We start from the raw sequence: 18181 nt of genomic DNA on the forward strand, positions 1-18181 counted from the left end.
ATGGGAATGTATTTACCGTGTGTGTAGAATAAATTAAAGGAAATTATTGAAACATCAATGCAAATCGAATTCACATATTTTATTAGAAAAAACACTACTGTGCAATCTTAACAAAGCAATGAGAAGAGCAAGAGGGGGAGGAATGTTGTTTCCAGGGTGGTGGCATGGATTCCCATCTCACCTGTGGAGAGAAAAATACCGTTTAAGAGGATTCATATATGTTAAACCTTAGAAAGACCTATTTGTAGCTGAAAGTACAGCAAAACCTATCAAAGTAGGGTATGAGAAGTCACTAAATAGTCAAGTATTTGATTGAACTGCACATTGATTGAATGTGCACTGTCCAAATGTCAACCCATCAGCCTTTTATTGAACTAGAGCGACACCTGTTTTAGCAGGTGTATTATGAAAACTATTCACCTGCTAATTGCACTCACTAGTATAGCATACATTTGTCCACAGAGAGAACTATTCAACTTGAATTGTTCCACAAGGGTATGTGATTGACAAAGGTGAGACAAAAGACATCAGAATGGTGAACCATCTCAGGTAACCTTCACTGCCTGTGAATGTGGAGGCTCCTGTATTAAGTGTCCAGCAAACACAGGTTGCACTCACCTCTCCAGTCATTCTGGGGGGTGTACTGGGAGACTCTACTCCTGCTTTTTGGGGTTATTGACAGCGACGTAGTGGTATAACACAACGAGCAGGAACAATGACACGCCAAGCATGTTGGCAAATATGGCCAGTTGCACGTCTGTCACCATTCTGAAAAGGATAAAAAGATACATTAGTGCAAGTGGAAGAAAGCTGCTAATTGTAAGAAAAATAATGTCATGGTCAAAGGCAGTAAAGGACTGTACTGGTATTGTTGTATCCTGAAGTCTATTTACTACACGTACAGGTTTACTTTGCATGATCTTCGTCAGTTTGTATAAATACAACACAGTTTTTAAAATATCTAAATGCATTTTATACACTTTCAGCCACTTTTATCCATTCATTTCATTAGGGTGTGGAAATCAACTTGACGACTTGCAACGTGTTTTCAGGTCAGCCATCAGTGAGCATTATGTGTACACTTTATCGACGTTATTATGTACATTAGACACACATAAACGTAAGTTCACAACAATTGTATGCATGATATTCAGGGTAATAGAGAACCAATCTCAAGCATATTTAAAGCTTCTGCCAGTCATGTATTATTTCACTGTATTGAAAAAAGGCAACTGATGGCTGCTTGGAAGGTAAGAAATCGCATTCAAAATAAATAAGATGTCCTCTGTAAAATGGTTGGCAGTGCAGCAGTATTTGGCTAAAACACGTAAAACCACTGATAGCATCATATATTTGTTATACGAGATGCATAGACAAATGTGACTTTCTATGCACATAATGCCGACGCTGCATTCTATATACTATATATATTGCAAATTAATAACGAAACCATCATGGCTACTGCGGCACTAATGACATAGTGGCAAAGTAATTTACCAAATGCTGTTAAATGTTGAGACTGACAATCAATCAGTGTAACGTTCACCTAGCTAGCTAACTAATCCAGTCAACACTCGCTAAATTAACCAATATAGGAAACGCTACGTATAAAGCTTCAACAAAATTACGAAATCCAACCTATTGCAATGTAGTTTAGCTAATGTTACTACTTACTTTGTCTCTTGAATTAGGTTTTTAATCCCTGTTCCAGTGATATTTCAGCTGCTCAGCAGCAAGCAAGCAGTAAATATGTCTTCCGGCTGGAAGGAAGGCCACGTCACTTTTTATTCTTCTTCTTTAGTGGTTTTGGTGGTTGTTAAACCAACTTAGAGGTGAAATACCGCCACCAACTGGACGGTAGTGTGGCGCAAGAAATTATGCAGGAAATTTAAGAAAAACCTCTAGATTATTTTAGATTTCAATCGGTTTCTTTTAAAAACTTAATAATGTCACAGTATATCTTGCCTGCTGTTTTCCCCAAGAGACATGACAATGAAAAGCCATGGTGTTTTTCCTTCTTTAGTGGCTGAAGAAGGTGATTTATTTTAATATTGTATTTTCTACAACATGTAGCACATGTTAGACTGTCTCTGATTGACCGCAGTTTGTGCATTTTCTGGTTGGGCTCTTGCCTATTTTATATAATGTATGGTTGAGACCCGTGTGACCCATTCTCAGACGAGTGATGACATTTTCTTCCCTTCGTTCCGAGCCCACCATTCTCCTAAAATCAACATGTCTGTATATCATAGAGATGTTTTCCAGTTTCATTATCATCCCAATACTCCTGCCATACTGATTGAAGGCCACGTCATGTTTTAGAGGACCATAAAAATGGTTTTAATAGAGCAGATTCTGGAAAAGAAAATTGATTATTTTGATTTGATTCTAAAACCAACTATTCAATTAAGATGGAAGCAAAGGATGTAATATTATACTATGAAAACAAAAAACAGAAAGTTCAACAGAATGTCAATTTATTAATTTTACTGGGAAAATTTCTCATCCATAAATCCAAGTTCTCGTTTGAACTTTTCATGATTGGATTTAGAAAGTATTTTGAGAATTCTGAGAATTTTATAAACAATAAGACATGTGTACATAGGCCTACAGTTAGTATGCTCCAAGAGTTTTTTTTTTAAAGAAACCTGCTTATATTGCCTACCTTTTCTGTTAAAGATCCCCTCCAGACGTGTTTTAAGATGTATATAAAACACTCTACTTTGAATAATTGAATAATTTTACCACAAAAAAGTTCAATTATTACTTTTTAAAGTCCTTGAAATTACATCTCCGTTATTAAAAAGCCAGAATGTATAAATATGCAAATATTGTTCCTTGTTGACTGTATCAACAAACTGAAAGTGAAGTCATGTCCTTTATGTTATCTTTATTTCATTATAATTCATTTTTAAGATGTTAAAGAGCAGACCTTGATGCTCAATAGACAAAAATAAAACCTAGACGCAACTCCTTTAATAACTATTATCCTTATTCATTTTTTCAAGTGGCACCATAGCTAATTAAAATCGTTCAATTTTGAGTCACTCCACATAAATTCATGATAATTCTTTTATTGCTTTAATCATAGAAGTGGATGCAAGGAGATTTAAAGAGTGTAAAAGGGTGACAGACAGCTATAGAATGAAGAGGTTTGACGAAGTAGCTGATGAAAAGTGTGAAACTAAATCTGTTATGCTTCACTTTGACTTGGAGTACCTGCCTGATAGAGTGTTCTTGGATCCTGTGTCGTACCCAGTAAAGAAGTATGTTCCCAAACTTTTGCAGTGTAAAAATTGTTGGAAGTTTTGTCATAGTTTGATTGTATGTAGGAGTGATTTTACCACATGTGGGGAGAATCATTGTGGGGGAGACTGTGAGAAAGATCCAGAGTGTCTTCTTTGTAAAGGTGATCATGCAGCATGGGAGTCTAAATGTCCTTAGAGAGAGTAAAGGAGGCTGAAATAATCAGGGTTCGATCTAAGAAGAGATTGAACCCTGATGAGGAGGTAGGTAAGAAATGGTATCATGTCGGTATGAAGTAGGTATGAGGAAGTAGGTAAGAACTGGTATGATATGAGACAAGAAGCTAAGGAGGACAAATCAGACAGGAAGCATGCTGTATTTTGCTTTTGTAAGGATCACGTGAAGTTTATGGACTTTTTGGTGATTAACTGTACCGCTGGAGCAGAAAGAAAATCTGAGAAAATTGACATAATTGTAGATGCAGCAAGGAGATTTCTGGGTGTTGTGGGAGTTTCTGGAGAAGCTTTTAGTTTCTCTCAAACACCTGAAAAATAGATAATTTATAGCAGAGTGGGAAATTGTGTGAAGGGGTTATTATTATTATTTTAATTGTACTGTAGACATTAATGCTCACATATATCCTGATCATCCTCATTATGCCCCCATAATACTGTGTGTCAATCACCTACACAATTTTGTAAACTACAAACTCTTTACCTCTATTTCTGCAGTGTTTTGACAATGTCGCATAATAGAGTCTGAGAAATGTCATGTATTGAGAAAATCTAGGGAGGACAAATCAGTCAGGAAGCATGCTGAACTTTGCTTTTGTAAGGACCAGGTTAAGTTTTTGGCCTTTTTGGCAATGGTAATTAACTTTTAGTTCCTCTCAAACACCTGAAAAATACATAATTTATAGCAGAGAGGGAAATGGTGGGAAGGAGTTGTTTTATTTAGCCATTGGAGTGTTTGGCTTAAATCCACTATATGGCGGTAATGCGACATTTTGGATGCCAACCGCCTTTAAAAAAAAACAACGAAGAAGATGAGCGGTTAACCATCCGGGCCACAGGCGGCGGTGGTGATCCTCTGCTTGGATGTTTTGCCCTCAGTAGGAGTGGCCCAAATGTTTCGACATCACCTCACCCGGCGTGAACGACAGCGGCTCTGAGCTACATGGTATTTCGACTCGGCAGCTAACGTTGGGGGATTTTCATTTCCAAAGGAGGAGATATCAGCTTTTTTCTAATTGGGGAGCCAGACTGTGCCAACATGGCTCTTTATGAATATGTCACTCAGGACCAGCTCGCGGGCTTCGACAAATACAAGGTAATAGATTGTCATAGCCTGCTAGCCGCTAGCTGTTGAGCTGACAGTGTGTTTAACAGCTAGCTGTCACGATCCGCAGGGTGCTTCACTGGCAAAAAAAAACGAGTTTGTGAAGCTAGCCAGGGTTAGCTATTATCATACCGGATGCCAGGCAAATTTAGTCACGTCAAATGTATTTATAAAGCTCATTTCAAAACGACAACAGTTGACAAAAGTGCTGTGCAACCAAACTAGCAAAAAGCTATAAAACAAGATCAGTTTAACAGACAAAAAAGACAAAGAAAGGCAACTCTCATACTGAGTTAAAAGCCAAGGAATAAAGATGTGAAATTTAAGCCATAATGTTGAATTATTATGTTGTAAGTTTAATAGAGTTGTCCTCACTTACAAGTGATTTGATAGAGTTCAAGTTTGGGGTCAGTGATTAAAAAGGAAACTTAAGCAAAAAAAAAAAAAGTCTCTAACCACTAGACTGACCTTCTAAACACCAACATATTAAACACACTATTAAAAGTATTTCTTGAATGTCAGTGTCAATGTTTATTGGCTATAATGTTGGTGAATAGTATTGATTTATCTTCAAGGTGTTGGCCGGTGTTACACTGTATTTGGTGACCCATCAGATTTTGTGACCTGCAGTGTTGGAAGAAGTACTCAGATCCTTTATTTAAAGGTGCAGTGTGTAAGATTTAGTGGCATCTAGGGAACGAACTCGGCAGAAATGTAATGTAATATTCATAAGTATATTTTAATTAGTGTGTAATCCCATGGAAATAATAATTGTTGCGATTTCGTTACCTTAGAATGAGCCCTTTATATCCACATAGGGAGCGGGTCCCCTTCCACGGAGGCCGCCATGTTGCACCGCCATGTTTCTACAGTAGCCCAGAAAAGACAAACCAAACACTGGCTCTTACAATCTGCAACCTCACTTCTAGAAACCACTACTGGACCTTTTAAGTAAAAGTATCAATACCACAATTTAAAAATATTTAATTACTAGTAAAGATCCTGCATTTTAAATCCTACTGAAAGTACTAATTTTAGTACTTTAAGTAAATTTAGCTGGTAATACTTATATACTTTTACTTAAGTAGGATTTTAAATGCAGGATTTATACTTGTAATGAAGTATTTTTACATGTTGATATTGATCTGAGTACTTCCTTCAGCACTGCAGGTCACAGAATCTGATGGGTCACCAAATACGTCGTAACACTGGAGGTGTCATTGTTTATTACGTCTTGCTTCATGTTGGCGCAAATGTGCCAACAGTTAGCTCGCAACTCTCTCCCCTCGGTAGTGTTTTGCTATGAAACAAGGCTTTAATTAGTACTTTCACACGTTTTAGAGATCCACCCGTCTATCTCTTTGTTGTATAGAAGGACTGTTTTTCAGTGTTTACTGTAATTGCAACCATAAAAGAGAAACAAACCCAAGCAGGTGCTGTAGTGAATCTGTAGTGAAGTAGAAAGGACCACTCAACTGGAACAACTACAGTGAAGGGAAACACGGGCAGTAAACAGAGACTGACATGTCAAATCACTTTAATCAGCAAGTCCAGTGACTGTAAAATTGTGTTGTTTAAACGTTTAAAAGGAACCACTCCTTTCTGCTTGTCACACAAACCTTTTAGTGCTCAGTTAATTCCCTTGAAGAAAAACAGGAGTGGATCTCACAAGACTATTTAGTTTGATAAGGGGACATAATTTGACTTAGGTACCAACATTTACAGACAAGCAGCCGAAGTGATGTATATCATTTATCATTTATATTAGACATAGTTCTATGTTTACTTCATTTTAAATAAGAGCTACAGTGAGTGTCTGATGAGTCATTTTTTAAGCTCTCAAAAATCCTCCTCCCATAAAATCAGCATTTTTTGATACAATTCTTCAACAATTACATTTCTGTCTGTGTTTCGTTTTCTCCCAGTCATGTTCCTTTTCCTTAAATGATTCAAGCATAGGTCACTGAGGCTCTCTGTCTCCTTCTAATACCCTTTCCTTTGATTACTGTGTGAAACTGTTCCCCCGGAGCTGTTGATCATGGGAGGCTTTTTTCCAATAATTGCTTTTTAAGTGGCTATCTCCGTGTGTTAGCTATGGTGCCTCGAGCATCAGTGGCTGGAGGAGAGGAGAGGAAGACAAATGACAGTGAATCAAAGGACTGTGGCTCTTTGACACATCGGTTTTATTCTTAAAACGTGCACAGACATAAGCATGCGAGTTAGGGTGAAGCACTTGAGAGATTTTTACACCGATGGTCTCGCTCTGTTTTTCACGCTGTCATCCATCTTCCTTCTTTTCACATCCTTTTGCATACTTGCAGACCACAGAGCCATCTGCCTTGGTGTGAAAGTAGCTTGTCTCTTTCACTTTAACTGGCATGTTTTTGCAAGATGAGGTGATGAATTATGGTTACTGTGACTTTTAATATTGTCAGTATGCCAGTAATCTGTGACTATTCATTTTTTGAAATCTTCATAATTTGCACATATGATGAATGTTGTTTACTAGCACTGAATTACATCATTTGCCGGCTGTTGTATTATTATGAGCTACAGTATATCTGAAGCATGTTCATATTTACATTAAACATGTTTGGAATGGTTAATTTGAACTCCACAGGATTTACTGCTATTATGAGAGCAATGCCTTTTAAAATCAGTAATGCAATGTCATGTGTACACCTGAAAATGTAGTGCCACCTGCCTTGGTGTAGAGGGAATTCTTCCTCCAGGTGAAATAGACTGAAAATGAGCTTTATATCAAAATCTTTTTACAGAAAACCACCCTCCAAAAAGATTGACATTAGAGAGGAATGCATTTACTCTGAGTTGGAAAGCCTGGCATTACAAAACACACAGACTGCAGCTCTGCACACGTCTTCAATTGCATGAACACCAGACGTACATTAGATACATTACGCAGTAGCACGCACACATGTCCATCATGTCTGGATAAAGTTACAGAAACTGGAATCGGGTTTGTTTTGATCTGCATGATGACAGGCTAATAATATTATCCAGTAAACACGTTATGGTGCTTGTGGGACCATATGGTCTTTGTTTACAAGCACTGGTTTACTTAAAAATGAGATGAAATGAATCAAATATTTAAAAAATGCAACCAAAGTAGATGAACTGTAGGTGTATGATAATCACACCCTGACTGATGAAATTATGTGTCTCTTTGCAGTACAGCGCAGTGGACTCGAACCCCCTGTCTGTCTACGTCATGCACCCTTTCTGGAACTTTGTGGTGAAGGTGAGAAAAACCTGTTCAAGCTCTGTGTGTGTGTGTTTGTGTGTGCGCGCACGCATTACATCATTAATGAGGTTTCCAATGGTCTGCTGTGATACAGTAACCAGACAACCTCACTCACTGTGTCACCGTGTCAGCACACGTCAGACTTTGATTGTGATGGTCTGTTCTGGACTTTAGAGACACCGTGTAGTTTCGAATGATGTCATGTCACTGATAAAAAGCACAGACTGTTTCATCTCTTAGATAAATGGGACTATTGCCATCATAAACAGCACGTTAAGGCCCTGACACATTTATTTACTCATCCGTGTCAAGCCTGTATTGTAGTTTGTTCATCACTGCTTTACAGCCATTCATTTTAAGAAATTTATATCTGTATCCCTAAAATTCTCTCTGCCCAGCAGTGATCTAACCAAAAAGTGTGATTATTTTAGTCATAATTATGATGAGAACACTACTTTAGAGCTAAGTGACTGTTATTCACTGTCTCTTTGTCTCTGTCTGTGTCTCCTTCAACAGTTTCTACCGACATGGCTGGCTCCAAATCTCATCACATTCACAGGCTTTATGTTCCTTGTGTTAAACTTCCTTATGTTGGCCTTTTACGACTTTGATTTCAATGCCTCAGGTATGTCCAAAACCTGCTATAAGCTATTTGTGTGGCTGAACAATTTTGAAGAAATTGCAATTATTTTGACTGATATTGCAATTGCGATATGATTTGCAGTATTAGAGGGAATGATCATTTTTACTTCATTATGTACATTTTCATTGAAAAACATATAAAAATGATTATGGTGTGTATGTGTTTTGCGGGGATCTGTACCAAACAAAGATGTTGTCTTAAGTCTGTAGAATATGATATGTAGACCTGGACAATATTTAATTTTAAATAGTATTTTGACACATATTTCACCTTTTTAACAAGTATTGTGCCTCCTTCGATTTGAAAATTGCAACAGGCCATGTTGCGATTTCTATAAAATTTCGATTAATTGTTCAGCTCTAGCTAGTTGAATTTAACCCATCTGTGTAAAAGACGGAGAATGAGCCAGAGATGTGTATGTTTTTGAGTTTATGAAGGACAAAGTCCATGACTTACTGAAACATGAATGCCTATAGTGGGTCAGGGTAATCACTAACCCATTACATACTACAAACACGCTGAACTACTCTCCTGTTACAATGTATTTCAATATTTGTAGAATATAAACAAAGGCTGACGCAAAACTAAAGATACCGTCCCCTGTCACGTCTTTAATCATTACAAAGATTACATCAGACTCTCCTCAGTCAGTTTTCCTGTGAGTTTATTTGTGCATTGCCCTCAGTTTTAGGTGAGATTAATCTTAAGTGAACTTCTGAGTAGATTTGGGTGAAGTTAAGAAAAGTGGAACTTTAGTACAGTAATCTACAGGCTGTGTATCTGTGTGGTCTGCTGTATTTTCACATTATTTGTGTTCCAGCTGCAGGACATGAACACGTGCCTAGTTGGGTCTGGGTTGCTGCAGGGATTTTCAACTTCTTGGCCTATACACTCGGTGAGTTCTAACCCCTGCAACCCCTGTGTGCTGTTTTTTTTTTTCTCTCTCTCTCTGAGTATTTGAGAGGCACAGGGGAAATTCTTCCTATTGCAATGAGAACTTAAGCTTGAGAGTAAAACTGTCAGATCAGCTGTCAGACAGACAGGGGAAGATGTACAAGTCAAAATCTCATGCCCTCTGCAAAAATATACTGTACCTGATGTTTCTGGGGGTTTGGATATATTTGATTTTGTGTAGTCGTATTTTCCTTGTATGTTGTGTGTAAAAAAGGTAAAAGTAGATACCAACAGGATGCCTCATTATCAAACAGCAGGGTAATTTAAAAATACAGGTGTGCAGGGAGCTTTTGTCGTCAAGATACTGACAAAAATTGTCAGTTTCCATGTGGAAAAAAAAAATCTTGATATGTAGAAAACATGATTACACAGCTGTTAAACTCAGATATTGAAGAGTAAGATTGAGAAGACACATGACAAACAGTTTGTGATTTCAGTTGTAAGAACATAGAGTTGTGAATATCCAGTGTTTCAGTAGTTTTGATATAGTTACCATATACCTTCAGTTTGTATTAGCATAGATATACATGATAGACATTTCCACCTGCTCATTTATTATTCCTGCCTGGTAGACTTGGCCAGGTGATTGATTCACAGCTCACAAAGATGAGTCTCTAGAGTATCAACATTTCTATAATAACAATGAATCAAATGATTTTGTGTAATGTGAAACGTTGTAAGATATAAGATAACATGTCAGATGTTTTCAGCTCGTTCTGCTGCCCCCAAGTGGCCATAAAATCAGTGCAGCATTAATTACATGAAAAGTGGAGATTGTTGTGCCCGTAGGTCAGGAATTATATTTGTCTTCATGGTCAGATGTTTACCGTTTGGCATGACATCAGAGGATTTTAAAGAGTATGTCATCTGTGAAAAATTGATGTGACTATGCCGCTCCCTCCTCACCCACCCATCCACACCTCCCTCTTCAAGCGGGATTAGTCAATTTAAACAGAGCAATATTTACACAGGAAGGTGTAACAATATGAATGATGAATGTTTGGAAATCGGTTCAAAGTTCAACACCTAGAGCCCCTGAATTATACTTCTCTTCTGTAGGTGCACCTTGAGTTTTTGTTTCTAAGTAATATTGCAGTTTGTAGCTTCCATTCATCATTCAACATCTTTAAACTTGATTTCTGTAAGTCTCCTCTTCAACAGTGTTTGAATCTGGATTGGATTTAGATAATCGGGAGACTCACTGACCATTTTTTTACATACTGACATCGGCGTCAAAGATAGAAAGCATACTTTCTCTTTCACCCAGAGCCATATGGATGCCCCCTGATATACCCAGGACTGTTAGTCAGAGGACATAACAGCAGTCAAACAAATCCAGATCCACTTTATGGTCAAATTCCATTTCTGTTTGTGGTTAGACATGTACTCTCTGAACCACATTAAAGTCAATTAAATATATTGCTGACCATTTTGTGAACCGTTAAAATAAAACAACTTTCCATATCGTGATTTCTTATGAGGATGTGCTTACTGAATACTTCCATGTTTGGGTGAAATGAATGTAGCTCAGATCAGTCGCTGTGTAAGCTAAGTCAGTGGTGGGATGTAGGAATGTGGCTGTTTTTCAAAGACTGTACAGTTATGTGAGTGTGGGGAGCAGCTTTGACTGAGTGAAAATGTGAGAAATCTGAAAAAACAAACTCTTTTACACCATGTTTTTTTTTATGTGTTCCTGCATAAATTTTCACATTAACATGTACTGTGTATAATGGGTGTCTTTCTTTGTTTTTGTGTAGACGGTGTTGATGGTAAACAGGCACGGCGCACCAACTCCTCCACGCCACTAGGGGAGCTGTTTGACCACGGGCTGGACAGCTGGGCCTGTATCTTCTTCGTGGCCACCGTCTACTCCATATTTGGGCGCGGCGAGAGCGGCGTGGGTGTGGCCACGCTGTATTACATCCTCTGGGTGGTGCTTTTCTCCTTCATCCTGTCCCACTGGGAAAAATATAACACCGGCATCTTGTTTCTGCCCTGGGGATACGACATCAGTCAAGTGGTGAGGACACACGCAGATTAAAAGATGAAATAAGGTGAAATACAAAGCGAGCTAGTTCTAATAACTCGCTGTCTTCGCGTCCTTTCAGACCATCTCCCTCGTTTACTTGGTCACTGCTGTGGTCGGCGTGGAAACGTGGTACCAGCCGGTCCTGTTGCACTTCCTTTATAGAGACCTTTTCACCTTCATGATCATCGGTGAGCTGTGATCGGTCATTCTGAATACATTCATTCACTTGCTGAAGCGGTGACAATAACTCATGTCTGTCGATTTCCAGCCTGTTCCTTCACTGTGACCTTACCCATGAGCCTCTACAACGTCCTGAAGTAAGTCAAGTTTTAATGTGTGTGTTAATAAAATTGCAGCAGTGTTGTTTCACCCGGTGTCCTGAACCTGTCACCTTCTGTACTTTCGCAGGGCTCACCGCAGTAACACTCTGAAACACAGCAGCTTGTACGAAGCCTTCCTGCCTTTCCTTTCTCCCGTCCTCCTTTTTGTCTTGTCCACCATTTGGGTGGTTTACTCTCCATCTAACATCCTCGAGCTGCAGCCCAGGATCTTCTACCTCATGGTGGGGACAGCCTTCGCTAACGTCACGGTGAGTCTGCTGATGTCTCACTCACACAAACAAACCGTCTCTCACAAAGCATATATTTCTGTGTTCAGGTGTTAATGTATCTTTATTCATATGTGTGTGTGTGTATTTATCTTGCAGTGTAAGCTGATTGTGTGCCAGATGAGTAACACACGTTGCCAGCCGCTGAGCTGGCTGTTGCTGCCTATGACACCAGTGGTGTTGTTAGCTGTGACTGGGGTGGTCGCCAACGAGACACTATTGCTGTATCTGTGGACAGCCGCTGTCATACTAGCGCACATACACTACGGCGTATCAGTGGTAAGAACACACACACACACACACACACAGTACCTCTCTTGAAAAAAAGAATTAAAAATATTAATAACACCAACAAAATAAATTGGCAATTGCAGGGTTGCCGCCTTCATGTCTGTACAGGAAATATGAAGCTACAACCAGCAGCTGGTTATCTTAGATTAGCATAAAGACAGGAAACAGGGAGAAATGGCTTTCCTGGCTCTGTCCAAGGGTTCAAAAATATGTGCCTACCAGCACATTTAAATCACACTAAATAACACATTATGACTTGTTTGTTTAATTCAGTACAAAAACTTCGGTTTGTAAATTTTCCGCTTTACAGGGGGTTATCTGACAGATTATTTCTTGGCTTTAGTAACTGTCTCTATTGGTTGTCTGGCAACTGGTCCTGGACAAGAAATAGTCTGGTTTATGACCCCCGTAAAATGGGAAATTAACATTTTTTACCCTTAAGTTTGTGTATGGATTAAATGAACAAGACATAACATGTTAATTTGTGAGCTGTAGAGGTGCTGGTAGGAGGATTTTGTAACCTTTGGACAGAGCCAGGCTAGCTGTTTCTCTCTGTTTCTGGCTTTTGTGCTAAACTAAGCTAACAAGCTGCTGGCCGTAGCCTTATATTTAGTAGAGACAGGATAATGGTATCATTCTTCTAATCTGTCTATTAATCTATCTATCATCTTACTCCACCAGAAAGCAAATACGCCTGTTTTACAAAGTGTTGAACTATTCCTTTAAGCAAAACATTTACAATGCTAAAACTGAACCTGGCTTAATTAGGCCTGCAGAGATTTTTGTATTTCCTTTAAAATATTTTCAGCCGTTTTCTCATGGATTGCTGTCCCACATCTAATGGGTACAATGACTTTTTTAATGCACCTGGGCTCCAATATGAAAGACTGATGCACTTGTTGTTGGTCCTGTGTTGTTGAATGTAAATTACACACATTTTAAAATGAAATACAGACATGAATGAGAATTTGGTACAAAGTAATGTTTTGTTTTTCATCACTAGGTACAACAGCTCAGCAACCACTTCAACATCTTCGCCTTCTCCCTGAAGAAGCCCAACAGTGACTGACAGGAGGAGGAACGAATCGGCTTGAAAGGAGCGGAGGTTTAGGCTCCTCCCCTCCTCGGCTTACCGACACTTCACTCTCATCACCACGGAAACCGCATCCCCTACCCTCCATCCATGAGGAGGCTGCAAGTGGAACGGACTGTGGCCCTCTTTTCCGCTGTCCCCAACACAGACACACAACACACACTCGCACACACATTCCCAACCAACCAAACCAACCAAACCAACTCTGGTCTCGGCGATGGGGTGTGCCCAGGGGCTCTGGCTTCCGTCATTGGTGATTGGCTAACTTGGTTGAGCCAATGAGGTGCAATTGTTTCCTACGGAAATGTGCTTCAGTCGCGAGGACAGGAGCCCAGACAAGCCATGCAAACATACACACACAAATACTTACAGTACATTACTCTGCTTTAATGCAGATACTTTATATCTTGTGGCAGGCATTTCAAACACAGCCACACACACACAGACACACACATATGCACAGATACACTCAGTTGCACTCACATAGTATTATGAATGTATGATATGCCTTGGGGAAATGCCATGTAAGTTTTATTATATTAACAAGAATGCCTCAAGTAGTGTTGTTTCAAACCTGACTGAACCTCTCAGTTCTGGCCACATGTGGTTCACACATCCACAGCTGTGTCCAGAGTTTAAAGGTTCAGTCACCTTTTTTTTTATCATCAGATGATTTTCAGTTGGAAGTCACGGTGATAAATGTTAATAGCTATATATATACTGTATGTGTTAAGGGGCTTGGGGCATTTTATTTTCAAATTGAAATGAATCTTTAAAAAAAAAAAAAAGATAACTCCTGTAAAACATTGTATAAAATCCCCTCTAATTAATTTCACATTCTGTTCTGTGGTGACGATTGTCATGAGAAAACAGAGTCGGATACTGACTAACCAGGGCAAGAATTGACCAGGGTAACCTCTGACCTTTTGAACTCTCTAACCCTTCACTTTGACCTCTGTCTGAGCACTGGCCTCCCGGCTCTCCCTACCTTCTGAGGTGTCGTGTCTTCACGCTGATTCGTTCAGTTTTTTTTTAAAGGTTTTTTTTTATATATATATACATATATATACTTTTTTTTTTTTTTTTTCTGTTGCCAAGGCAAAGGTGTGTGGTTCAGTTGCGCAGCGCTTGAATGAAGAGTGCATCCAAAAGCCGTACACGGAGCGGACTCACTCTGAGGGAACAAGCCGTCGCACAGGACACCGCAAACACCACACCGCCGCCTGGCGCCGCACTCTCCTGCTCACACACAGATATTGTTATCACACCTTTTATACTGTCTGTTATTTTAACTTGTGTGTCTAGTTGCTTTTTTGTTTTCAGTCTGTTAAACACTGTTCCTCTGTGTGATTGAAGCTATGTTTCCATGGTGAAAGTGGATATACAGCAGCGGCTACTTGGTCTCTCATCAAGCTTATTTTCACTACAGGGCCAAGTAAGAGAAGACTGGGTTTATTTACCATCCGTTTTGCTTTTCATTGCAAAAAATTTTTTTCATGTCACAATACTGACAGTTTGTTAGTGTGGTTGTAATTTGGAGAATGTATGTTCTTGTGTGTGTAACCATTTCAAATCCGTTTTGTCCTTGCTGTTGAAAAGTAATTAGTCTCGTCTATCTGCAAGGACTCTCCCCGGTTTCATTCTCCTGCGTCTTTTGAAATTGGATGTAGGAAAATGCTAAGAGTCTCAGCAACACTTTCACAGTCTCACTTTGCTCTCAGAATTACATCTGAACGATCAATCTAGAGCAAAGACTTAAGGGTTGAAGTGTTCCATGAGTCTGTCCTCCTCTTCATTGATATTTTAAACCTCATTTTTTCAACCAGACCAGACAACAACAAAAAAAGTCCACAGAGTGTGGTAGGACTCTGGTTTACATGTCATCTCTCACTTTTACCTGTGAAAAAAAAAAAAAATCAGGTGGACCCAGTCAGCCGTTAAACCACACGTTGAATGTCTGGATCTAAGTGTTTATGAAAGAAAAATGTTCAAATTAACTAGAATAAGGACTGTTGGGAAAGCCTTTTTACTAAGTTCAATTAGGAGTTAATGCCTTTCAGTTATCTGTGTGAATGTGAAGTCACTAATCATCTCATTTAGGTTGTTCCAGGTAAAGGTGAGGTAGTACTTGGTGATTAAAAGGTACGTAGGAAATGTTTAGACACATGGAGGATGTGAAATGTAAAAAAAAAAATCTACTTGGATCTTCAGCTTCAGTTTTGCTTATGCATTTTTACCAATGCTCCGCAGTTGTCCAAGCGTTTTGTACATAAACTGTTATTGAGCAACTTGAATATTTAAACCGCAGGCGCAGCCTTGTACTGTAGTGTCCCCGCAGTACTATTAAGACTGAGAGATCCAACTCTACTGCCATTATACTCAGCAAAGTAGCCCAGCTTTGGTATCCAGTATGTCTGTGCTGCAAATGGGGGGAAAGCTTGTATGCTGTTATAAGCACACTATCATAGGTAAACTGAAAGCCACCCCCCGCCCCCCCACATCTGTGACTTTGGAGACTGTAGATTGTAGTGAAGTGACAAGAACTGTGACTGAGATTTCACCACCAAAATGGTGAACTGTATATGCACTGTCTGGGTATGTTCAGATCCATGTGTACATGTCTGTTAATGTATGGGTGTATACTCTGTATGTGTGGATATCTGTGTAAATACATATATTATTTCTCCATTTTTATTTTTTAAAACTACACATGGCATTGTCATCCGGTTGGCCGATTTCTCCAAACATGGTGCAGGTGAACTGGTAGACCAGGGAGTGATGCCTACTGTCCAGGTAGCAGCTGTTAGATCTGCCAGCACAGTTTTTATGAACAGTTGTTGCTGCCGCTCTAACTGGCTCGATCGGACCGTGCTCCAGATCTTTTTCTCTGGGATAGTTTGGAGAGGGGATGAGCTCCGGGTGTGAAGACCTCCACCCTGGGCTGCAGACACTACAAACAATGCTAAACGCAAAGAGGGATTTCATACATTAACAGAAAAAATAATGTCAGCCGGCTGAGAAAATAAGTGTGCCATTTAAAGAAACATAAAAATCAGGAACAAACCTTAAAGCAAGTCAGACTTCTCTCATCCAGCTGGCACATGAATTCCTTTCTTTGGAATAAAATAATTTTCAATGCTAATTTCTCTGGGCATTTTTTGTAGTGTGTTCCTCTGCTTCACTCACCACTTTCTAGGAAAAAAAAAAACAGTCTTAATCCCCCCTGGATCAATGAACTGAGTTGTTCAAACTGTGACTAAGTTGTTGTACAATGCTGCCCTGGCACACACTCCAGGGCGTCGGTGTGGCTACTTGTGATGTTGTATTTAACCAGTGAAAGAAAGGACTGTCCAGAAACAAATAAAAGTGAATTTTTCTTTAACCACTTTGCTGTGTCTTAGCTGGAAACTTTAAGGAGAAGCAAGGACACTCTGCAGATCATTTACTGTCCACTGGAGATCAGCAGAGAGCAGATTTTAACCCCATGATAGCCTCAAAAAGAAAAAAAAGAAACTACTGAGGCTTCTTGTGATACCACACTGTCCTTTAATTAGATACCAGTAAGGTTTCATTTAATCTCAACCCCTTTCCTCACTGTTGTCACACATTTCCCTACAAAAAGCCTAAAGTTGGCAACTGCAACATATTAACATGTTTCCCCCAAATGACACACCCATTTCACTAAACCTCACGCTTTCTCACAAAAATGAAGCACTGGTATCAATACAGTAAACACCTCCCAGATACTCTCTCCAGAATCAAAAGGCAACAACTTCTCACCAACATACCACAACCTAACACGCACTTACCAAAATGGTATACTGCCACTACACCACACCACATACACTTCCCAAATCTGGCAACACATGCTCTAAACACAGCCCTCAACAATTAAAACAATTGTAATGTGTGAGTGGTGAATATTTGGTGGATACGCATTTAACGTCAGCAACATGTGTTTTTAAACTATATAGATGTAGGAAATACAAATGGAAATAGAATAAAAACCCACAAAAAAAAAACAATAAAAAGAAAAAAAAAAGCTTGGCCATGATTATCTCTTTATACCTGCAGGATATGTTCCTGTATCTAAAAATGAGAAGATTAGACCTTTTCAACTGAAACAGTGACTGAGTCAGTAATGCAGAGGATTCATTTTATTGCAGCTTTCAATTTCCATTACTCGTGATCAGATGGAGAAGCTACAATAAATCCAGCAGAGTGATACTGTAAATGCAGCATATATCAGGCATTAAAAGTCCCTTAAACGCTATGCGTGTATGTGGAGGAGTTACAATAACCTGCGTGATCAGAAAATCTAGCTGTTGTCACGTGGTATTGATGGTTTTGGCTCGTGAAGATCACGTACGTCAAGACTTTGAGGTGATGTCATTACGATGGCGTATGTCCCAGGCCGAGGGTCAGAGCACTGTTGGACCATTGCAGAGTGAATATCTACAGTGTACTGTATTAAAGAGTACAGAATACTACAAGCCATCATGTTTTATGGATAAGTTTTATTTTGGACTTTACAGTCTGCTGTAAAACACAGATGTAGTCTACTTTATGCTGCATTCCAGTTACAAAGCAGACAGTGGAGCAGTTTTGTGGGACCACTGTGGTGCTGCTATGATTTTTCATTTATTTCTGAGGTCTTTTTCCTAAGAAAACATGTAAATGGTGCTAAGAGATGTGATGCATTTTTGAAGTGAGCATGC

The 18181-nt window shown here is 39.2% G+C and overlaps 2 protein-coding genes across 2 annotated transcripts; one reads left to right on the plus strand and one right to left on the minus strand.

The window, feature by feature from the left end:
* Positions 1-64: 64 nt before the first annotated feature.
* ost4 (oligosaccharyltransferase complex subunit 4 (non-catalytic)) lies at positions 65-1784 on the minus strand. Its single transcript, XM_042390455.1, has 3 exons — positions 1675-1784; positions 619-768; positions 65-181 (listed from the first exon to the last, which is right to left on the minus strand). Exon 2 carries the CDS (start codon positions 765-767, stop codon positions 654-656), a length of 114 nt encoding a protein of 37 aa, XP_042246389.1. The 5' UTR covers position 768; positions 1675-1784; the 3' UTR covers positions 65-181; positions 619-653.
* Positions 1785-4337: 2553 nt separating this feature from the next.
* On the plus strand, positions 4338-16848 carry selenoi (selenoprotein I). Its single transcript, XM_042391181.1, has 10 exons — positions 4338-4575; positions 7775-7843; positions 8363-8471; positions 9310-9384; positions 11201-11463; positions 11552-11660; positions 11741-11789; positions 11881-12061; positions 12179-12358; positions 13374-16848. The coding sequence occupies exons 1-10, from the start codon at positions 4519-4521 to the stop codon at positions 13479-13481; spliced, it is 1200 nt and encodes a 399-aa protein (XP_042247115.1). The 5' UTR covers positions 4338-4518; the 3' UTR covers positions 13482-16848.
* Positions 16849-18181: the final 1333 nt, after the last annotated feature.

The sequence above is a fragment of the Thunnus maccoyii genome, chromosome 17 (genome assembly GCF_910596095.1).
Source record: "Thunnus maccoyii chromosome 17, fThuMac1.1, whole genome shotgun sequence".
NCBI classification, from domain to species: domain Eukaryota; kingdom Metazoa; phylum Chordata; class Actinopteri; order Scombriformes; family Scombridae; genus Thunnus; species Thunnus maccoyii.

Bases quoted from the DNA above. Each gene is read 5' to 3' on its own strand.
- ost4 (XM_042390455.1), bottom strand. From the start codon at position 767: ATGGTGACAGACGTGCAACTGGCCATATTTGCCAACATGCTTGGCGTG.